The sequence below is a fragment of the Corticium candelabrum genome, chromosome 19 (genome assembly GCF_963422355.1).
Source record: "Corticium candelabrum chromosome 19, ooCorCand1.1, whole genome shotgun sequence".
Taxonomy (NCBI): domain Eukaryota; kingdom Metazoa; phylum Porifera; class Homoscleromorpha; order Homosclerophorida; family Plakinidae; genus Corticium; species Corticium candelabrum.
Genome location: NC_085103.1, coordinates 4,772,380 through 4,792,379, shown reverse-complemented (window position 1 = coordinate 4,792,379; position 20,000 = coordinate 4,772,380). Strand labels below are relative to the sequence as shown.

At 42.1% G+C, this 20,000-nt stretch overlaps 5 protein-coding genes and 2 pseudogenes across 6 annotated transcripts in view; 2 read left to right on the top strand and 5 right to left on the bottom strand.

Moving 5' to 3' along the window:
• Positions 1-4,299, bottom strand: part of LOC134194506 (semaphorin-6A-like) — a 14,222-nt gene extending 9,923 nt beyond the window's left edge. The window contains exons 1-4 of one of the 2 annotated variants that reach the window (XM_062663443.1): positions 3,986-4,299; positions 847-963; positions 733-781; positions 557-665 (exon numbers count right to left, since the gene is read on the bottom strand). In XM_062663443.1, coding sequence (XP_062519427.1) covers positions 557-665; positions 733-781; positions 847-963; positions 3,986-4,022 — 312 coding nt within the window. In that variant the 5' untranslated portion in view covers positions 4,023-4,299. Of the gene's footprint in view, positions 1-556; positions 666-732; positions 782-846; positions 964-1,858; positions 2,007-3,985 lie in introns of those variants that run through there. The other variant, XM_062663445.1, reaches the window with a different exon arrangement.
• Positions 4,300-5,511: 1,212 nt separating this feature from the next.
• On the bottom strand, positions 5,512-7,272 carry LOC134194437 (large ribosomal subunit protein uL14). Its single transcript, XM_062663355.1, has 5 exons — positions 7,208-7,272; positions 6,913-7,125; positions 5,796-5,867; positions 5,698-5,739; positions 5,512-5,640 (listed from the first exon to the last, which is right to left on the bottom strand). The coding sequence occupies exons 1-5, from the start codon at positions 7,218-7,220 to the stop codon at positions 5,558-5,560; spliced, it is 423 nt and encodes a 140-aa protein (XP_062519339.1). The 5' UTR covers positions 7,221-7,272; the 3' UTR covers positions 5,512-5,557.
• Positions 7,214-9,962, top strand: LOC134194436 (geranylgeranyl pyrophosphate synthase-like; annotated as a pseudogene).
• Positions 9,963-9,964: 2 nt separating this feature from the next.
• LOC134194434 (uncharacterized) lies at positions 9,965-12,051 on the bottom strand. The gene is made up of 2 exons (XM_062663353.1): positions 10,808-12,051; positions 9,965-10,725 (listed from the first exon to the last, which is right to left on the bottom strand). The coding sequence occupies exons 1-2, from the start codon at positions 12,033-12,035 to the stop codon at positions 10,403-10,405; spliced, it is 1,551 nt and encodes a 516-aa protein (XP_062519337.1). The 5' UTR covers positions 12,036-12,051; the 3' UTR covers positions 9,965-10,402.
• A 933-nt stretch (positions 12,052-12,984) lies between these two features.
• Positions 12,985-13,947, bottom strand: LOC134194435 (uncharacterized). The gene has a single exon (XM_062663354.1). The coding sequence runs from the start codon at positions 13,945-13,947 to the stop codon at positions 12,985-12,987; it is 963 nt and encodes a 320-aa protein (XP_062519338.1).
• Positions 13,948-15,082: 1,135 nt separating this feature from the next.
• LOC134195143 (protein disulfide-isomerase A5-like) lies at positions 15,083-16,679 on the bottom strand. The gene is made up of 5 exons (XM_062664154.1): positions 16,249-16,679; positions 16,043-16,186; positions 15,850-15,986; positions 15,312-15,419; positions 15,083-15,249 (listed from the first exon to the last, which is right to left on the bottom strand). Exons 2-5 carry the CDS (start codon positions 16,126-16,128, stop codon positions 15,146-15,148), a joined length of 435 nt encoding a protein of 144 aa, XP_062520138.1. The 5' UTR covers positions 16,129-16,186; positions 16,249-16,679; the 3' UTR covers positions 15,083-15,145.
• Positions 16,680-17,545: 866 nt separating this feature from the next.
• The window catches only part of LOC134194642 (geranylgeranyl pyrophosphate synthase-like), a 4,887-nt pseudogene continuing 2,432 nt past the window's right edge, over positions 17,546-20,000 (top strand).

The window sequence follows — 20,000 nt, the reverse complement described above, 5'->3', positions numbered from 1 at the left end:
CAAGCCGATTTTACTGGCCACTTGCAGCAGCCACATTCTAACAAATCGTGTTTAGTCATTGAGTCAGCCATCCCCTTCCGAGGCTTCCACTAATGGGCTGCTGGTTGGAAGTGGTCCAAAGCGCCTTGTAGTGTACCCACATCACTAGTTATCAGAATGTCTTTAGATCTAACCACACGAAGTGAAACAACCAATTTGATGGAAACCAAAATGTTTCCAATTTCTCAAAACGCATAAAGTCCAGGAATAGTGTTAGGCAATGAGACCAATTTGCATTGGAATTTGTCTGTCTGATAGACACATACAACATGCATCAAGCATATACATGCCATCCATTCATCGTCTAACTAAGTAAGAGATACACATCACTGCACACACTCTGATACGAATGACCGACATGAATGCAGCATGCAAACATCCAGATTCTTAGACTGTTTGTCACATGACGGGCTCCTCCTTTTCAGTATCACTCACATAGTAAAACAGTCACATGCCGCCCCGCCATTGAGAGCACCCACACCCACCTTAACTAAATTATATCCTCATAAAGCCTCACTTGTGTTCTTCCTTTATTTCGGCATGTCGTTATTGTATCTTCAGAAGGCTTCACGGCCACATCTTTTACTATATTCAACGTCTCGGGATGAACAACAAGCAATCGATCCCTACATAATCACATATTCAAAACTTTAAGTGTATGCCAATACAAGATGTTAGACAATAGAGATTCACTTTGCTGCGACAATCAGACGACCTTCGTTTGCTAGATATAAGAGCCGATCTGTTGGGGACACCACAGAAAATCATTAGGGAACAATAAATACAAGCTGAGAACAAAAAACGGACCTGGATTATCCGTGTTAAGCACTTGTGCATATGTGGTGATCAGGTACACCACAAGTATGGACTGTAGTAAGATCAGAAACTTGTACATGACGTCAGACACGGAACAAACGAAGAAACCTGTGGAAATGGTGTGAATTGAGCAGCGAAACAGTTGCCATAATATTTTCATTCGCATTGTAAACGAAGGCGGCGTGGCATGTGTGATGTGGTTTATGCGTGCGTGTGTGTGTGCGTGAGCACCATGAGAGAGAAACCGACCACGCAAAAAGGTCGAAAAGAACGCGAATGAGACGCGTGGAGAGAAAATGAGGACGTGGATTGAAGGACGGAAAGCAGGCGCAGTAGCCACGTTGGTTCTAATCGAATTCCCTACCTCTAGCACCTCGCAAAACACAGTCGAGTCTCGCACGACTATCCGCTAAAGTGTCTCTCTCTCGAATGACAAACCGGGCGATGAATCTCAACTCTAAAACCACCCCCGTGTCGTGTAGGGCCCGTTTGTACCTCCGTAAACGCCCTGCTATCGTTGGTCATTCCATTGCTTCGAGTTTCAGTTCAGGAAGTGACAGAGAACGGAAATGAGAGGAAGATTAGAGCTTGTCTTCCCGATATAGACATGGTTTGCTGACATTTGAGAAGAAACGGTTTCTACGAATCGGTGAGGGTTGAAAGCGAGTGACCGGAACGCGTCAAGATCGAAACAAGTGCCGCGCGTTGCATACGTCCACGTCGGAGGTCACAAACAGACTGAACCATGACTGAAATCTGACTGAGAACACGGACGCCGACGGCGTATTCGACATTTGTAGCAACTCTGACAGAATTATGCGCGAATTATGACTGAACCCTGACTGAGAACCCGACAGGCGACTGCATAGCCGACATCATTTACTCAAACAGAATTCTCGCTCGAAACGACACCGTTCGAACGCACAAATTGCTACACTCCTCGATGAGTATCTACCAAACAGTCCGCGCCCCTCAACTACGTTCACGTAAACAAACAACTTACAATGCGGGACGCTTCAGAGACGAACAAGAGATAACAGAACAACCGGCCCTCAACGCTCACAGCAGCTCTACTCGCTAACACCTCGGACCCTAGCGATAACGTCCAAATAGAACACGCCCACGTCGCACGTCGCACCGAACTCAACAGGTCACGGGTATACATACGTCACACTTAAATTACATCCGAATCTGTTCCTAAGTAGCACAACCAAAGGTTTCAGTGATTCATACTCTTGTTATGCATAATGTACCGCGAGTTTAGAACCTCCGACGTCAACATTCGACGACCATTCTGAGCATCAGACTGCGGCCTAGTACGCAGCCGCGCAAACTTCGCGCCCTAACGCTTGCGTCGAACGTCGCCGTACTGAACAATAAGCGAGCAAGAGAACAATGACTAAACCAAACTACTCACCGGGTGCTCTGTTGACGTCCAGGAGGCGAATAACAACGAGAAACAGCTGGCATATCTTAATAGCCTCGCGTAGCCAAACCTCTTGAGGTGATAATTGCGGGTGTGTACGCGCGGCGAACTCAACGACTTCCTTTTTCTCTCTCCGTCCGCGTTTAGTGTGGACAAGAGCAAGATGGTATGATTCCCGGGGAGATAACAACGTGACAAACCTTGTCCGCAAATCGGCGGAAGGATTGCGCCGCAATGTGCTGGAAATGCGCCGCACACGTGCAACAACCGGCGCCATTTTTCACAACTGGAAAGTGATTATTATAATTAATTAATTTATAATCATGAATTTCATTATTTTGGCAATACGTCATTGCAATGTTGAATTTCAGTGCAGGGTCGTGCCTCTATAATTCAGTTGAAAGTTTTTCTTGTGCGTTTGTAAACATGGAGACTCTAGTGGACTAATGGCATTCTGTTGGCTTTGCCACCTTCGTGGATTTTGTAGTTTTGATTGGGTGTTATGAAATCCGCGTGCTATGCAGAGTGTCTGTTGTCTCAGTTGTATCATATGTATACCAAAATATGCACTAACAGACACACACTCATGCCTAGCTTGACTCACACACTCACACTCACTGGTGTGTGTGTGTGTGTGTGTGTGTGTGTGTGTGTGTGTGTGTGTGTGTGTGTGTGTGTGTGTGTGCATGAGTGTGTGTGTGTGTGTGTGTGTGTGTGTGTGTGTGTGTGTGTGTGTGTGTGTGTGTGTGCACCCACTTTCTGGTTACCACTACCATTCATTAGGCACACCGAGTGGTTTCAAACTAAAGATGGGCACATCCTCTTAGAATCTCATTGCACACCTCTAAACATGAGCCATCGAAACACCTGCAACTGCATCCTTGATGATATCCACCACTTCCTCCCCACAACATACTGTTGCATCCTGGCAAGTCGTCCTCAATCCAATTTGCTAGTAGAAGCCACCACAACTAAACTTTGAACTGGTTACCTACCCACAGTGCTGATTCCCACAAGAACAGGTAGGACATCCTTCAGAGAATACAAATGCAATGACGACACAATAGACAGTGCACAGGAATCTGGTCCAGAGTAGTGTGGAGAAATGTGAGTAAGGGCATCTTCTGATGACAGTGGACTTACCCACTCGGTTAATTAATTACCGATAATAATAATAATAACCAAATATATAAACCAAAATGATTTTTGGATTTAGTAAAGCTAACGTCCTGTAAAATTGTGTAGCCAGGTGTTTCGCTTGAATCTGTAATGACGTCATGACATCGAGTTTTAGCTTAATTAATGTTGATATTTTGGTGCCTTTTAGTGTTGTACAAAAATGGCGTTCACAGACAGACATAAGAGATATTTTCGCACTTAGTGGATTGCAGATTTTTTTGATATAAATAAAAGGTTTCACAATATGTAAACATCAGACATGCGGTTGATTATACAAAACCACACAGAATGATATGCTACATGTGTACAGTACCCATATGCTGTGCTCTGACCTAAGGATCCTAGTTTGTAACGAAAGACTGAAGTTTTATGACAGCAGGTTGATCCTAGGTGTACACACATCTGACAGGCTCATAGTAACATCTATAGTTTTCAGTTCATTAATGCAATCACACATGCACATGCACACACACACACACACACACACACACACACACACACACACACACACACACACACACACACCTCTGGTGGCTATATAATAATTTCCTTCCATATTCATGATTGAGAAAGTGCTGACTATGTTATCCCCCAACCCTTGCACTTCCCTACACAAAACACAAGAAGACCTCCAATCCTAATCAACACTAAAGGCAGAATATTCAAGCATCAGGAAATGAAATCCACTCAATTCAGATCTGACATCTTGGCCGGGAGACTAAAAGACTATAATAGAACAAGCACTTAGCGAAGTCATTCATGGTATGAAGTCATAGGACTCTCACTCAAGAACCAGAACGAAGAATGACCTCACACCATAAACAACCTCCAAATATCAAACAAATAAGGATCAACCATCATTGTTTATAGTCTGGTGGTTACCAGACTGTTGACTGACTAATTTAGTAGGTGACAAGAAAGTCTAACATTACCAGCGGCTGACTCTAGTTAATTAACAGAAAAATAGGCGTTTGTTTGGATGGTGTCTATGGTTGTATGTACATTTGGGTGAGAGGCACAGACTCACACCTTTGTTGTCCCTCTCACCTGCAAACCATTCGATGTGTGACCACCTCTCCACTAGTTGGTCACCCACCTGACATACAAATCTGCATGACATCTACGTCTCATTAGAGATCACCTGGTCCTCTATTCTATAGCCACATTTGACAGGCTGAAAGGTGGTCAGGAGCTACTGTGTTTATAGGATGTGGTTTAGTATTTCTGTTTTTTACTCTCTAGCGTGTGGCATTACTGCTGAGCTTTGAGCTGGGAAGCAAGTTTCAAGGTTTCAGTTTTCGTGAGTGCGATTTGTCGCTGTGTGTGTGTGTGTGTGTGTGTGCGTGCGTGTGTGTGTGTGCGTGCGTGTGTGTGTGTGGTGTGTGTGTGTTGTGTGTGTGTGTGTGTGTGTGTGTGTGTGTGTGTGTGTGTGTGTGTGTGTGTGTGTGTGTGTGTGTGTGTGTGTGCGCGTGCATGCGATAACTCAGTTGGTTAGAGTCATATTATTGAGTGTTTACATCCGTGACCTTGAAGGGTCACAAGTTCAAGTCACAGTGATGGCGAGCTATGGCATAAATTTCCTTAAGCAAGAAACTAACACACATTTGCTTCTCTCGACTCAGAAGTATAAATGAGTACCTGGTCAATGACTGGGGTGCTAAGCGACCATCAGCTGTGACGCGACCATCAGCTGTGACGTGACATCAACCACTGGGGTCCTGGTGAGACTTCGGGTGCTCACACCACAGTTGGCTTCACAAGTTAGTGCTCCTGCCAGTGCCTGGCCCCGCTCCAGGAGTTTGCTAGTGTAGAACCAGAGTTCCCTGAATAGCGCACAAGACCCAGCGGGGCGTGACCTCTGAGGGGTAGCTCCTGACATTTAGGATTTAGGATGGAGGTGTGTGTGTGTGTGTGTGTGTGTGTGTGTGTGTGTGTGTGTGTGTGTGTGTGTGTGTGTGTGTGTGTGTGTGTGTGTGTCTGTCTGTCTCTAACAGTCAGTGTGTGCATGTGCTCTGGAGTACAAACCAAGCGCATTGCGATGGCTCACTGTGTCAATTATCCACATCTATCACAGTCCCGTATATTTGAGATAACAACTTAGGCAATGCTAGGCGCATTCGATGCAATACGCGGCCACAGTTCAGCACATTCCTTCGCTACCGGACCCGTGATACCCGAACCTACACAAATAAATTAGCAGGCAACACACACCCCAAACTACAAACTCCCCACTTCACCTTTCATTTCTCCTTTATTGTTGACAATTACCGCTGCATTGTCTGCCACAATACAAACAAGTATAAGAGGTGAATGACATGATTACTAAATCATTTACCTTCAAAGTAGAGAAACACGCCGTCCTTTCTTCTATACGGTTTTCTTTGCCGGATGACAACAGCCGGCATGACTAGAAGACAAAGTTGTTCAAGCATAACATAGAACCACATTAGAGCCACATGATGTACAAGTGTGCACAACGTAGGCAGTTGAGTTAACAGATTAGCAACATGCACTATGACCACAACACATACCGTCCGCTTCTCATCGACTGCATTCATACTTTATGATTCAAACTCTCAAAGAATTTATATTGAAATTACTAGATGAAGCTCGGTATTAGTCAGTCATCAATCATGTGGCAACCACGTCTTAGAAATAGCCGACAGACGTGGACCACTGCTGGTCAAATAACACCAGCAATATCATCACATCAACTGGCACAACAAACGCCAGTGATACAAGTGCATGTGCTGCATTCCAGTTGTCCAATCGTCCGTCCGTCTGTCCATCTACAGACACACTAGAGTAACCCTAGCAAATGTACAGTTGATTATGTCCCTATAATTCGTAGATCACCTAGAATTCACGTTGATGTCTGGAATGACACACTCGTTTGTGTTCATGTAACTGCTGATCGTTTCCAATGAATCAACAAATAAATTGGTTGTAGTGCCACCACTAGTGGTTACCTAACCACATCTACTAAAACTTCTCATGTTGTCAATTAAGACTGTAATTGGTCAATAATCAATTGCCTAAACTCTCTCACTACAGCACACTTGTACCATATATACATAGAGACAACTAAAATGCACAGACAGACAGACAGACAGACAAAGAAACAAAGACACACAGACAGAGAGACAGAGAGAGAGACAGACAAACAGACCGACCGACAGACAGACAGAAAGACAGACAGACAGACAAACAGACAGAAAGACAAACAGACAAACAGACAGACCGACAGACAGACAGAGAGACAGACAGACAGACAAAGAAAGACAGACAGACAAACAGACCGACCGACAGACAGAAAGACAAACAGACAGACAGACAAACAGACAGACCGACAGACAGAAAGACAGACAAACAGATAAACAGAAGAACCAACAGACCAACAGACCAGTACGGCAGCAGTCATACAAACAGCAACCAAGAGAACACCTCATCACCTTTCTTCCTCAACTCCGGCTTTCCTTTCTTCACCGTAGCGACCACCATATCACCACATCCAGCCGCTGGCAGCCTGTTCAGCCTTCCCTTAATGCCATGAACAGCAATAATGTACAGATTCTTCGCTCCCGTGTTGTCCGCGCAGTTGACGACGGCGCCCACTGGAAGACCAAGAGAAATGCGAAACTTCGCGCCACTACTTCCTCCGCGACCTGAAAAGTCACAAACAAACGCATTACGACCGACAACTCGCTCACACACGTCCACATCTCGTCGATTCAAGCGGATACTCGCCTCGCTTAGACATGGTGGCTCTTGCCTATCGACGCATGCGCAACAAGACACGCCTACCTTACATCTCACCCGGAAGTTGAGAATGGCGGCTGAAACGACGGTAGTGGCACCCCCTCGTCGTGTGCAATCTGTAACAGGTGATGAGTTAGAGGAACGTGTAAGAGGATTTTGTGCATTTCGTCTTGCACTTGGAGAACCGAATGGCCTCGATTTCGACTGCAGGTGCTGCTGGAGCCGTACGAATACATCTGTCAGGTCCCGGGCAAGGCTGTGCGTGTGCATCTTATAGAGGTATGATATGTGCAACGAGCAGGCTTTTGTCGTGTTTATGGTTGATCGGTTTGTAGGCGTTCAATGTGTGGTTGAAGATCCCGGATGGTAAATTAGAAATCGTCAAGGTCATTACGCAAATGTTGTACAATGCGAGTCTAATGTTAGTCTGTGTTATTTGGTAATTTATGTATAGAATTTATATTTATTTGTTGTGCAGGATTGATGATACTGAAGAAAACTCAAGACTTCGTCGAGGCATTCCAGGTTATTGTCAGTCTGATTGGTTGAGTTTTATGAGGTCGATTGAGTTATGGATTTCAGTTGCTCATCACGTGTTTGGAGTTCCTCATGTCATCAATTCAGCCAACTTTGCCTACTTCCAGGCTCTATAAAAGTCGTGGATCTGGCACACCCGGCCGCTGTGTCGTTGTTCTCGGGTTTGTCTAAACACACACACACACACACACACACACACACACACACACACACACACACAAACAAACATAAATAAACAAACAAATAAGCAAACAATAAACAAACACAGAAAGAAACAAACAACTAATCAAATTCTATTTACTGTGTCTCCCAGCTCAGCTTTTTGAGTTGCATCGAGGTCAAGGGATGCACATCTATTGCAGAGATGCATGTAGATGTCCAACTGAAGACGAATACAAACGAATGGTGAAAGAAAGTGAATGAGTGCATCATATGCCACTAAATCATGTCAACTGATGTAATTGTGTTGTAGAGACTGGCGGTCTCTTCAAGCTAGCAGTGGATCTAATGCAGCTATTTAGTGAAAATAAAAGGTAATATTTATGGCAATCAAACCAACAAGTATGCACATCATACATGCATACATGTATTTATGCCATCTGCCAGTAATTCATGGACACGATTAATTAAACTTAAATATAAATTAAAAAATTATCAATTCCTAATTTAATTATATTAATCAATAAAATGTATTAAATTTAATTAAAATAAAAATATGCATGTCATACCATCTGCCACTAATTCATGAAATCAATTAATTTAAATTTAATTTAAATTATTTTAATCAATAAAAATTTAAATTACTAAAATATTATAAAGTATTTGTGTTATCAGACTTTTGTTTTGTTGACAGTGACTTTTAGCCATTGCTTGATGTTCTCGGGCTCTGGTTTCAAATTCGACACGATTTTGCCAATTTGTGTTCATCTGAGGTGAATAGCCAATAGGGTAGCTGAAGTATTGCTGTCTGTTTGTTACTGTGTATTGTGTGGGTTTAGTATGAAAAGAACAAGAGCTACTGTGAAGACTTCACAAAAGGAAAGTTTTCATTCTCGATTATTCATGGAGTATACAGCAATATGCAGAGCACACAATTAATAAGTGAGTGGTGTGTGTGTGTGTGTGTGTGTGTGTGTGTGTGTGTGTGTGTGCGTGTGTGTGTGTGCGTGTGTGTGTGTGTGTGTGTGTGTGTGTGTGTGTGTGTGTGTGTGTGTGTGTGTGTGTGTGTGTGTGCGCATACAATGTGTTGCCTCCTCTTCAGATATATTGAGACAACGTACAGAAGATGTGGATGTAAAGTGATACTTTATACAATACCTAGAAAAGGTTCACCCAATGACCACTTCACAACCAACCATCTTCTCACCAATATATCTATTTATCTATCTTTACAGGCACGTTCATTTGAATAAACAAGGAAAGTGCTTTTTGCACTAGAAGAACAGTAAGATGAGTTTACTCTTGAATAGTCTCAAACGCATTAGCTATAGGATTACTCAACTATCTTTTCTAGTTTGATGATCTAATCACATTCCTCAATCACTGTAATAATTGATGCAAAATATAATAATTTTATTTTATGATTAAAATATATTAATTATTTTTGGGGGTCAAAGTTAGTTTTGATTTTATGGACATTACTTTGACTATATTTAATAAACAGGAAATGAGTAGCAGCTTTTATATACCAATAGTACATACACTTGACATTAACACAAAACTAATTGATATTAATAAAGATGGTAAATTAAGTCAAGCCATAATGGCATCTATTGTTGTTGAGATTTGTTTGATAAACTGTGTTGTTGTCTGTTGTTTTGCAGGGCATTAGAGGAGATATCTAAGCTCGGTGGCAATCCTGTCTTATCTGCTGTGTTTGAATGCCTCAGAGCTGTGTATGCCCACCAATAGATTGCCGAGATAACATGTTAAGCAAACGTAATTATTTTGATGTGATGATATAAAATTTAAAATAATAATAACAAAAACAAATTATTTAGCTGCGACATCTCGACATGCAAACATTTTCCTAGCTGAGCAAGATGGTAGAATGAGAGACAGTTTACCAGGCTCATCAATATCCACCTATTGTGTTGTCCTTTACATGCCTGACCTTGGTAATGTGGACTTTGGTAAGTAAGACGCAGCGGTAGGGTCTGGCTACGCAAGACTAAAATATCTAGCGCGCGCTAGACTGATAAGTCATTCAAATACAAATTTATTCACAACTTCAAGTTTTTTATATACGTTAATTAAACAAAAAACTACTTATACAATAAATAAAATAAAATATTTAGTGGTGTGAATCACTGTCCAATCCTCTTCTCACTGCTCCGACGTTAGCTTTATCACAAGCAGACAACAACTGACCAACTGTAGCTTGTCTGTTTTTATTTGTTGAAGCTGACAAAACTTTACGCAATTTTTCTTTCAATGTGTACAGAGGTTGGTCACATTCAGTCAGCACTGAATGTGAAACTCCAAGGTATATACCAATTTCATGCCAACGCTCTGAACCATTTTCGGCAACTCTTTCTATGATGAGTGGAGTGACCATCTCAGAGTCAGCTCGACTTGTCTCACCACGTGCAGCTGTCTCTTTAGATTTTGCTAATCCAGATGCTGCATTGCGTGACATGACATCACTCAAATGCCGTTGTGGTAAAGATGGAATGTCAGCAACGAGTAGAGCATATCATACAATTCACATACTTGCAATCGGTTGTTTCTTAATTTTTGCCACTCACTTAATATACGAGATGCTGCTGATGGGGCAAAACCAGAATTAGAATAGTTTTCACGCAGCTCCGGCACTGTAGACTGGTCAGTACCAATAATACTTGTTAGTTTAGGCCACCACTTTCCTATATCTGCTGCTATCTCTTGGACATCCATTTCGTCCAATAGAGTTCCACCTTCTGGTGAAACAACATCACAGAGAGGAATACCTTCCTTTACACTTGGACACACTAAACAAATACAAAACACACATAAAACCCACATTCTACGTACAAACAAAACACAGTACATGTATTTGTATTTGTTGTTTACCTTGTACTATAGCTTTTACATGCTTTTCCATCTCTGGACTGTGCTTTCCCATTACAGTTTCTACTGCAAATGGTCCCCATCTTTCATTAGGCACAATATGCTTAGGTTGACTGGGAAGAGAACTCATACTTGTGGTCGACGAACTCTCACTGCAGATGGATCGACCAAAAAGAACACCAGGAACAGACTGGAGAAGATCCTCCACATCTGACACACAACGCAGAAGAACATGCCACAATCTGCCAACAATGTGATGTGACTTGACTACTCTAGCACTGAGACGTAGAAAGCCAGGTGAAGGATTCTTGCTGCAACTAAACAGCAAACTCACCGCACCATAACACATCAGCAGTCCACTGCTCCAGTGACGAATATAATTAGGATGATGACGACGACAACGAGCAGACAGTCGTTCAAATAGACCCAAAGGACAATTATATGCAAATGAATATTCGACCACAACTTGCATCACTCCATCTGCTACATCTGCACACCAAAGTTGACTCACATCATCTGGTTCCTTGTCATTCAGTAACCATGGCAACAACAAGCCAACATTATGTTCTTTTATATTGCAAATCAGTTCTTTGCAACTGTCTGTCTGATTTGCTTGCTTAGATGATTCCGATGTCGTGCTGATGGTGTCTGTAGACATTGACACAGTTGATGTAATCTCGTGTCTACCAAGAGTGTCTGAAAGTTCCTGAACTACAACATCTGATGAGCCAGTCAGATAAGCAAGGTCAAGAGCAAGAAAAAGCTTAATAAACACGTCCACATGACCATCTGCAGTAAGGTGGAACTCACTCCACAACGCTAGCAGCATAGACACCCTCGCAATGCCATTACGAACAAGGTCACACTTCAATTCTGCAAATTGGTTGGGATCTATGTCTGCCTTATCAAATCGACTGTCATATTCTAAAAGATGATGATTGTGTCTGAAAACAGCCTTCAGTACATTGACAACAAATGGTGGAACAGGAAATAGAACTTGTGATAAAGTCTTTTGATACGAGTAATACAGAATTCTTCCAACCTTGTTCAGGTAGATTAGTAACTCAAGACACCTTTCTTCTGTCAGGCCGTGCTTTGCACATACTTGCATTGCATAAGAGACATCTGTAATGGGGACAGACGTGTGAGGTTGTGGTATAACCAACTTGTCTTCTACAGTCACCCATGACGATGGCAACTCTTGTGTGCAGTGAAGGCAGGAACAGTTCATCTCCACACAATTGTCTCAAACAATCCTTTAGACTGACCACATCTTCGTGTGTGGCTGCACTTGTCAGTATTACCTTTTCTTCAACAGTTATTCGTTGGGATTTAAGAAATTGAAGACGTTCCGACACGAATTTGTTTTCATGAGAATCACCGGCTGCAATGGTTGCTGCCATTCTCTTGATTTGAACTTGTCTGATCTCCAGGAATTGACGTAGACGAGTGTGTAGATGTTCATTCCACTTTCTACTCATTTCTTCTCTTGACATGTCGACCATCAGATCGACTTTACTGACCACAACAGCAACGTGAGCTCTGCTGTTTCTCTCGTACAAAATTTGCAGGAAATCTCCAATATTGCAACGAAAACATTGCATAGTAATGTAGTTTAGGGCTAAAGACAAATTTCTTGGAAAGATAAGTGACAGAAGTGTACATTTGCTCAAAAAAAAAAAAACTGGAGAAATTGTCGGCAGTACGTACACCTTCATATTTCTCACTTTCCTTTTCATTGTAAAAATACTTAGACCCAGTTTTTGTCATCTTCTCTTTCCAATTTTTATAGACACTGCTGCTGCTTCTTCTAATCTTTCTTACACACAACCAGTCAGCTAGAGGACATCATACCAAATATGGCGTGACTATGAGACTCCATGTGAACAACGTCATTGAGCATGCGTACTGGCAAACAAGACCTGTGATTGTGTATAAGCAGCATTCATAAAACATTTCTGAATCATCAAAACTAAAGCAAAGCAAATGATCTGTCATAATCCAAAAGTTCACAGTTCAAGTTGACACACACACACACACACACACACACACACACACACACACACACACACACACACACACACACACACACACACACACACACACACACACACGGGCACACACACGCATGGTCAGTCATTGCACAGTAAATCAAAAGTGTTTAGAAACCAAACAACGAGTCACTCTGTAGTTGTCTTCTTGTCTTTATTTTGGTTTTTGGCTGCAGGCGAACTTCGTTCCCACAGCCATTGTAGCAGCACAATATCACCACTAGCAAGAAAGCGAACAGCAACGAGATAGGGCAATGCAGCTACGCTGAATGACAGTGTTTTGAGCCCGTGCAGAAACCAAATCAGGTGGACCCCCCAGTTGCCTGTGCAACACAGCACGTATGAACAGAAAGCCATCAGACACAGTAAGTTCATCATTCGAGAGTTTGGCGGATAGAGAACTCGTAAAGCCAAATAGGCATTGACCAGATACGCCACTGTAATGAAATTGCCATAGACGACAATCATCTTGGCAACTCCCAGATTGCCCGTCCATCCTTGAACGGTCATATCGTTCCCACACGCAAGGAAAAACAATACAGTCGAGGTCACGTGATGTATGATTCTGCTTGTTGGCAACTTCGGAACCATCCAGAGAGCAACAACATCACTGACAGCATAGATAGCCATCGTACGTTTGAGAGGAATCGCAAGGAACTGATCGAAGTAATAGGTGCGATAGACTGCTGCCCAGTATTTCTTCGAGATGCATAAAATTCCTAGAAGAGCCACCTTGAACAGCTTGGCAATGACGTACCACTTCTTATGAGCCGGAGCAACATTCCTAAAATTTGAACTCAACCGGTTGCACACACAGAAAGACAAAACCATGGCAACGGTGATCATGAGAGAAAGAAGCACCAACGTGCGCACGCTATCCAAGATCTCGTCGGCCAGACTGGACGAAAAATACGCAACTAGGCTGTCGTACAATCCCGACGATTTGACGAAATTTGGCACGGGAGACGGTACCATCACAAAACAAGTCTCTGATGTCCAGTTCTCAGCTCCTCGCCGCGGAAACAGCGACAGCAGCATGTCAAGCGGCTCCATCAGCGTCCCGTCGGAGCATTTCGGCCACAGCTCCGCCATGCCGACGCGCAGAGAGAGCAAAAGCAGACGCTTGTAACACGTGGGCGTGGTTTCCAAACACTTCTGGGCTCGCGCGCATAATTACTGATCTGAGTGAAATAGGAAATAGAAATTTAGCGCTTGTTTTGATCAGAGAAGACGTAGGACGATGGTGTACACCTCTTTATTGCAAAATGCACGAAAATAAAGGTTTGAATCGACACAAAATTGCGTATTGAGAGATAAGCGTGGTTTCAAAACACTTTACCCGCCTACACAGCTGGCATGTCATGAGTGAAATGGGAAATAGAAATTTAGCGTGTTTTGAGAACAGAAGATGTAGGACGATGGTGCACACTACGTTATTACAAATTGCACGAAAATAAAGGTTTGAATTGACACGAAATTGCGTATTGAGAGATAAGAGTGGTTTCAAAACAATTTACCCGCCTACACAGCTGGCATGTCATGAGTGAAATGGGAAATAGAAATTTAGCGTGTTTTGAGAACAGAAGATGTAGGACGATGGTGCACACTACGTTATTACAAATTGCACGAAAATAAAGGTTTGAATTGACACGAAATTGCGTATTGAAAGATAAGAGTGGTTTCAAAACAATTTACCCGCCTACACAGCTGGCATGTCATGAGTGAAATGGGAAATAGAAATTTAGCGTGTTTTGAGAACAGAAGATGTAGGACGATGGTGTACACTACTTTATTACAAATTGCACAAAAATAAAGGTTTGAATCGACACGAAATTGCGTATTGGGAGATGGGCGTGACCGCAAATGAAGCCTCAGATGAACCCGCAAAACGCGAGTGGGATGTTCTTCACAATGAGCGGAAAACGTCTACTTACAAGCATTTACGTAAACATACTCCACCGTGGCGGCGGCGATTAGATTGCAAGCGCGATAGAAACTTTGTAATGCGACAGACACGCACCTTTTCCTTGATTGAAGGAACTTGGGGGAGCTGGAAGGTAAAACCGTTGGAAAACACTAATGGACGCCTGTAACAACTTAAGTCAGTCGCTCAAGCCTGTATCAAAGCTAACCGTTGGCTAGAGGTATAAAAGAGTCAAACTATTAAACCCCGGATGTTGTCTGGTCACATGGCAATCACTGTTACTCTCACAATTACCATTTTATGAAACTTACGTCAATTTTGAGATAATGACAAGTACTAAGAACACTTCTAAATCACTCAAAATCGTTATTTATGTCGCAATAGCCAAAGTTGTGATAGCTTAGATACAAACTGAAAATAATTGTTTAGAAATGTAGGATAACCTTTCACTCCATGCTGCGTACAAACATCTGGCAATAAACACAAATATCACTCCATCACACCAAAACAATTACAAAACAATAGAATTGACCAGAAAATTCTGTGCAATCGATTGCTGCTAATGCTTGGTTGTCGTGGCCAGACAATGTTTCAGCAGCAGATTCAAACTCTCGTTTGGCTTTCTTGCAATGACCACACCCTGCAATACACACTCCACTAATATATGATAAACTAATATTAACACAATAAAAAGGAATGGAAAAATTTACTTAATTAAAATTGAGTCAGTGTTGATATTAACAAAATGTATAGACAAACATGTAAACAAACATGTAAACAATAATGTAAACAAAAATGTAACACAAGCATGTAAACAAACATGTAAACAAACATGTAGACAAACATGTAAACAAACATGTAAACAAATACATTGACAAACACAAACATGTAAACAAACACACAAACAGAATGACAACCAACAGATAAACCACAAACAGACAAACAAACAAACAGATACACACAAATGTAGAAATGTCTGCTGTTGTCTCACAAACAAATGGACCAAGTCGAATACATTGAACAACAAATATCTGAATGTCACTCCAACTACAACGTAACACCATACTTACGTGGAGCATAAAACATGACCAGCACGTGCTCTCTATTCTCCACAAAACCACCAAACTTCTCATCCGTAAGATGATTCACGCCACTCTCCTGGTCACTCCACTTCGGCTCTGGAGGTGCTGCTGTCGTCTCCACAGGACTAACAATGAACAAAATTGATATCAAAAAATTATTGAAAAATTTCTGAGTGCACACTTGTTCATGAATTCAAGGAGTGCATCTGTGGTACAACTGCCTGGGTAGTCAAATGCAAACTTCCCATCCCTTGATATGACAGCCATGAAGGTGAGATATTCGATCAAACCGCGAGACACACACACACATACTTGAAATACTTCACTATAATTAATATTGATATTAATTAGTGTATATTATTGGTGTAAATAACTGATATGGTTTACCTGTAGGGAATCCCTTAATCTCAAACCTGCATGTTGGCCAGTTTGTGTTGTTTGATGCAGTCAAGAGCAGCCAATATACCAGAATGCTAAGGAAACATTGTAGTAGTACGATTGTCTGTTTGCCTATCAATCCATCCATCCATCCGTCCGTCCGTCTGTCTGCCTCTCTTTGTCAGTCTGTCTGTCTCTTTGTCTGTCTGTCATATATTTGCATACTGCAATTACTGCTAGTACAGGCTAAATATTCTCCAGCGACTTTAGTCTGTCTGTCTCTTTGTATGTTTGTCTGTCTATCTGTCTCTGTCTGTCCGTCTGTCCGTCTGTTTGTCTATCTGTCACTCTGTCTGTCCTTTGCCTGTCCGTCTGTCTCTTTGTTTGTCTGTCTGTCTATTTGTCTCTCTGTCTCTCTGTCTCTTTGTCTGTCTGTCTGTTTCTTTGCCTGTCCGTCTGTCCGTTTATCTGTCTGTCTGTCTGTCTCTTTGTCTGTTCGTCCATCCATCTATCTGTGTCTTTATCTCTGTCTGTTGTCTGTCTGTCTGTCTGTCAATACATATATTTTCAAACATTGAACTATTATACACCATCTAAGCAAAGCAACTAAATACTACCTAAGCCAATAGGGCTTGGTTCTACCTACAATGACTTATATTTATGTGGCTGTCTCTTGAAACAATCTTCTCTATTTTTTGTCAATCACTCTAGCATTAGATCGTTGTAGACACACAGAAAACACAGATCTCCAGTATGTCTTGAAGGTTGATGCATTTGGCTTTCCGTCTTCGTCTCTTGATAGCTGTGACAGTTTCTTCAAATAGTCTTCAGCTTTCTCTCCCCAACAGCCAAAATGTTCAAAGACTATAGTCACAAATATTGGTCTAAAACCTCCAGGCAAGAGCTCCTGGTCGTACTTTTTGATCTTCAGATTTTCTCTACTGGCGTCGCTGCTCTCTGAGTTGTAGCTGATAATGCTGAAACTATGTTGTTATGACTGATTACCGGGCCACCCCCAGTCTTACATGTTATTAGGTGGTATCCATCTGAGTCTAATTCTTCCCCACAGTCACACTGACCAGAAGCCAAAGGCATTTGGCAGCCCAGTCTCATCAAGGATGCCAAGCAGAAATCGCACAGAGATAATGCATGCCATGATGATGATGGTACTGTCAAGAGCCACATACGCTCCTGCACCTTTGCCTTGCAAGGACTTCATTGAAGATTGGTCTCTAGTCAAAGATGAATTCTGAATAAAACCATTTGACAGAGATTTCATGTACTCCTCTGTCAGCCTGTGTTGAATATGCTTCCTGTCGTTGATAACGTCTACGAGAGTTTTGTTTTGAGGCAAAACATTGCACATATCTCTGCTGATGAAACTATCAAGCAATATCGCTCAGCATCAGAAATTCGTTTTGCTATTGTATGCAGGGTTGAAGCCCAACTAGACAGAAACACAAATGGTGCTGTAGATGTTAAAGCTGTGAGACCAAATCCTCCATGTCTTGTTGGTAAAGTTGCTTAAAGCCACTGCCTGTCTGTTAGATTACCTCTACCCAAGAGATTGGTGAACGTTGATCTTGTCAGTGTCATGGATGGCTGCAGCAGACTCCAAAAGCCTAGATGCAACAGTTCGTGATAGAAAGTTCATCCGAGTAACATGACAGTGTCTCAGCAAGAGCATGCCACACTGGGAATCTTGCAACTGCAACAGCTTACCACACAAATTAGATCCTCATTGTGCAACATCAGAGCAAGATTCGATGATGTACAATGAGCTTCCTATAGGTGTGCACAGAATTCTACATCTTTGACTTGTGGCTGGTATGGAAGTTGACTGAGAGATGGTGTTAAGCAATGGTGATGAGGAACAATATATTTCACATGTCTTCTCCTCAATCATGAAATTAATGTTGCTGAAAGCAGATCTCAGCCTTTCAAAGACATGAAACACTCGATCAAAACTGCCAGGGAGATAAACATCATCCAGCTAGGTAAGCCAGAATTGTTACTTCTTTGTTGTGAGACTGTAGATCTTCCAAAATCAAATTGAAAACAAAGCAGAACCAAGTGGGTCTCGATCCCTAGTGCACACCTTCTTGAGAGCTGAGAATAACCGGATGAGATCTCTGAAGATAGATTAGTGGCTTGATGTCAGAGTACACTAGTGCAGCGTGATTGTAAATATCAGGAAACGTAGTAAGCACTTGGTTCAGCAAATGAGACCGGCTTACTGAATTAAATGAATTCTTCACATCAGTTTTAAGTAGAATCCAGTCTTCATGTTTTCCATAATAAACTGTACCTGCTGCACCGCCCTCAACTGTCTGTCTATCTGTCCATCCATCTGTCTGTCTGTCCAGGGGTGGCCCCAAGATTTTTGCAAGACACCGAGGAAATGTTATAACCACGCCCATCCTAAATTTTGGGGTACAGGCATTCCAATTTTTATGGTGACACACCCGCAAATCTTTGATGCAGGTTTGCTTACACTGAATGCCACAAACTGTTGTCATGGAACGCTCAGGCACAAAAGGAACAAAGTGGTTTATTTTCTATAGAAAGTTTTTTCTCTCTGTCTTGACCGCATGATAGTTATATGAAGCCTTATAGCCCATGGAAAATTTCCAGACCTCAAGTAGCTGAGAACCTAGTACATAGGATAGGAAGGGCCAGATATCTACACAACTCGTTTGTTACTATCAGATACTGACCTAAATAGTGGGCGGTGCTGACAACCAATGTTTGAGTACTTGTATTACAATTAAGTTCATCCCATATGGCAGTCTTTGTCCTTATTGGTCTTATCTTCAAACCAAGCATCTCAGGAACCAGGAACTACTTGTTAGCCTCAATTAACGTCTCACCTTTCAAAATACAAATACACATTCATTGTCTTCTTAGCTATTTAGCTAATCACTCCATACTCATGCAGCAAAGCATGGCGAGCCTGTACCAAGTGGAAGCCAAGGCATGGTGAAGCGTCGTTCCTTTTGTATGCTGGGGACAACCCTGCTGTCTGTTCGTTTGTCTATCTATCTGTCTGCCCGTCTCTTTGTGTGTCTATCTGTTTATCTGTTTGTCCATCTGTTTGTCTGTCTGTTTGTCTGTCTATCTGTTTGTTTATCTGTCCGTCTGTTTGTTTGTCTGTCTGTCCATCTGTACGTCCGTCTGTCTGTTTGTCTGTCTATCTGTCTGTCTGTCTGTTTATCTGTTTGTATGTTTGTCTGTCTATCTGTTTGTCTGTCTGTTCATCTGTCCGTCTGTCTGTTTGTCTGTCTGTCTGTCTGTCTGTTTGTCTGTCTGTTTGTCTGTCTATCTGTTTGTTTATCTGTCCGTCTGTTTGTTTGTCTGTCTGTCCATCTGTACGTCCGTCTGTCTGTTTGTCTGTCTATCTGTCTGTCTGTCTGTTTATCTGTTTGTATGTTTGTCTGTCTATCTGTTTGTCTGTCTGTCCATCTGTCCGTCTGTCTGTTTGTCTGTCTGTCTGTCTGTCTGTTTGTCTGTCTGTCTATCTGCCTGTCTGTTTGTCTGTCACTATGTCTGTCAGATTGTTGTCTGTGTGTGAAAATTGTTTGTCAATGTGTCTATCAAATTGTTTGCCCATATGTCTGTCAAATTGTTTGTCTGGTTGTCTCTCTATTTATCGTTAATTAATTAGAATAATAAATGTTACATTTTGATCGTCTCTTGACATAAAAGCAAAACACACACACACACACACACACACACACACACGCATACACACACACACACAC

What these genes read in the sequence shown, in the direction of transcription:
- LOC134194437 (XM_062663355.1), bottom strand. An exon ending in GCCGGAGTTGAGGAAGAAAG is followed by an intron (nt 5,868 to 6,912) that starts GTGATGAGGTGT and finishes TTTGTCTTCTAG; the next exon opens with TCATGCCGGCTGTTGTCATC. An exon ending in CAATAAAGGAGAAATGAAAG is followed by an intron (nt 5,641 to 5,697) that starts GTGAAGTGGGGA and finishes TTATTTGTGTAG; the next exon opens with GTTCGGGTATCACGGGTCCG.
- LOC134195143 (XM_062664154.1), bottom strand. Translation starts at nt 16,128, where the DNA reads ATGGCTGTCATATCAAGGGATGGGAAGTTTGCATTTGACTACCCAGGC. An exon ending in CTCCTTGAATTCATGAACAA is followed by an intron (nt 15,987 to 16,042) that starts GTGTGCACTCAG and finishes GTTCATTGTTAG; the next exon opens with TCCTGTGGAGACGACAGCAG. An exon ending in CGATTGCACAGAATTTTCTG is followed by an intron (nt 15,250 to 15,311) that starts GTCAATTCTATT and finishes GTTTATTGCCAG; the next exon opens with ATGTTTGTACGCAGCATGGA.
- LOC134194435 (XM_062663354.1), bottom strand. Translation starts at nt 13,947, where the DNA reads ATGGCGGAGCTGTGGCCGAAATGCTCCGACGGGACGCTGATGGAGCCG.
- LOC134194434 (XM_062663353.1), bottom strand. Translation starts at nt 12,035, where the DNA reads ATGAACTGTTCCTGCCTTCACTGCACACAAGAGTTGCCATCGTCATGG. An exon ending in TGTAAAAGCTATAGTACAAG is followed by an intron (nt 10,726 to 10,807) that starts GTAAACAACAAA and finishes GTATTTGTTTAG; the next exon opens with TGTGTCCAAGTGTAAAGGAA.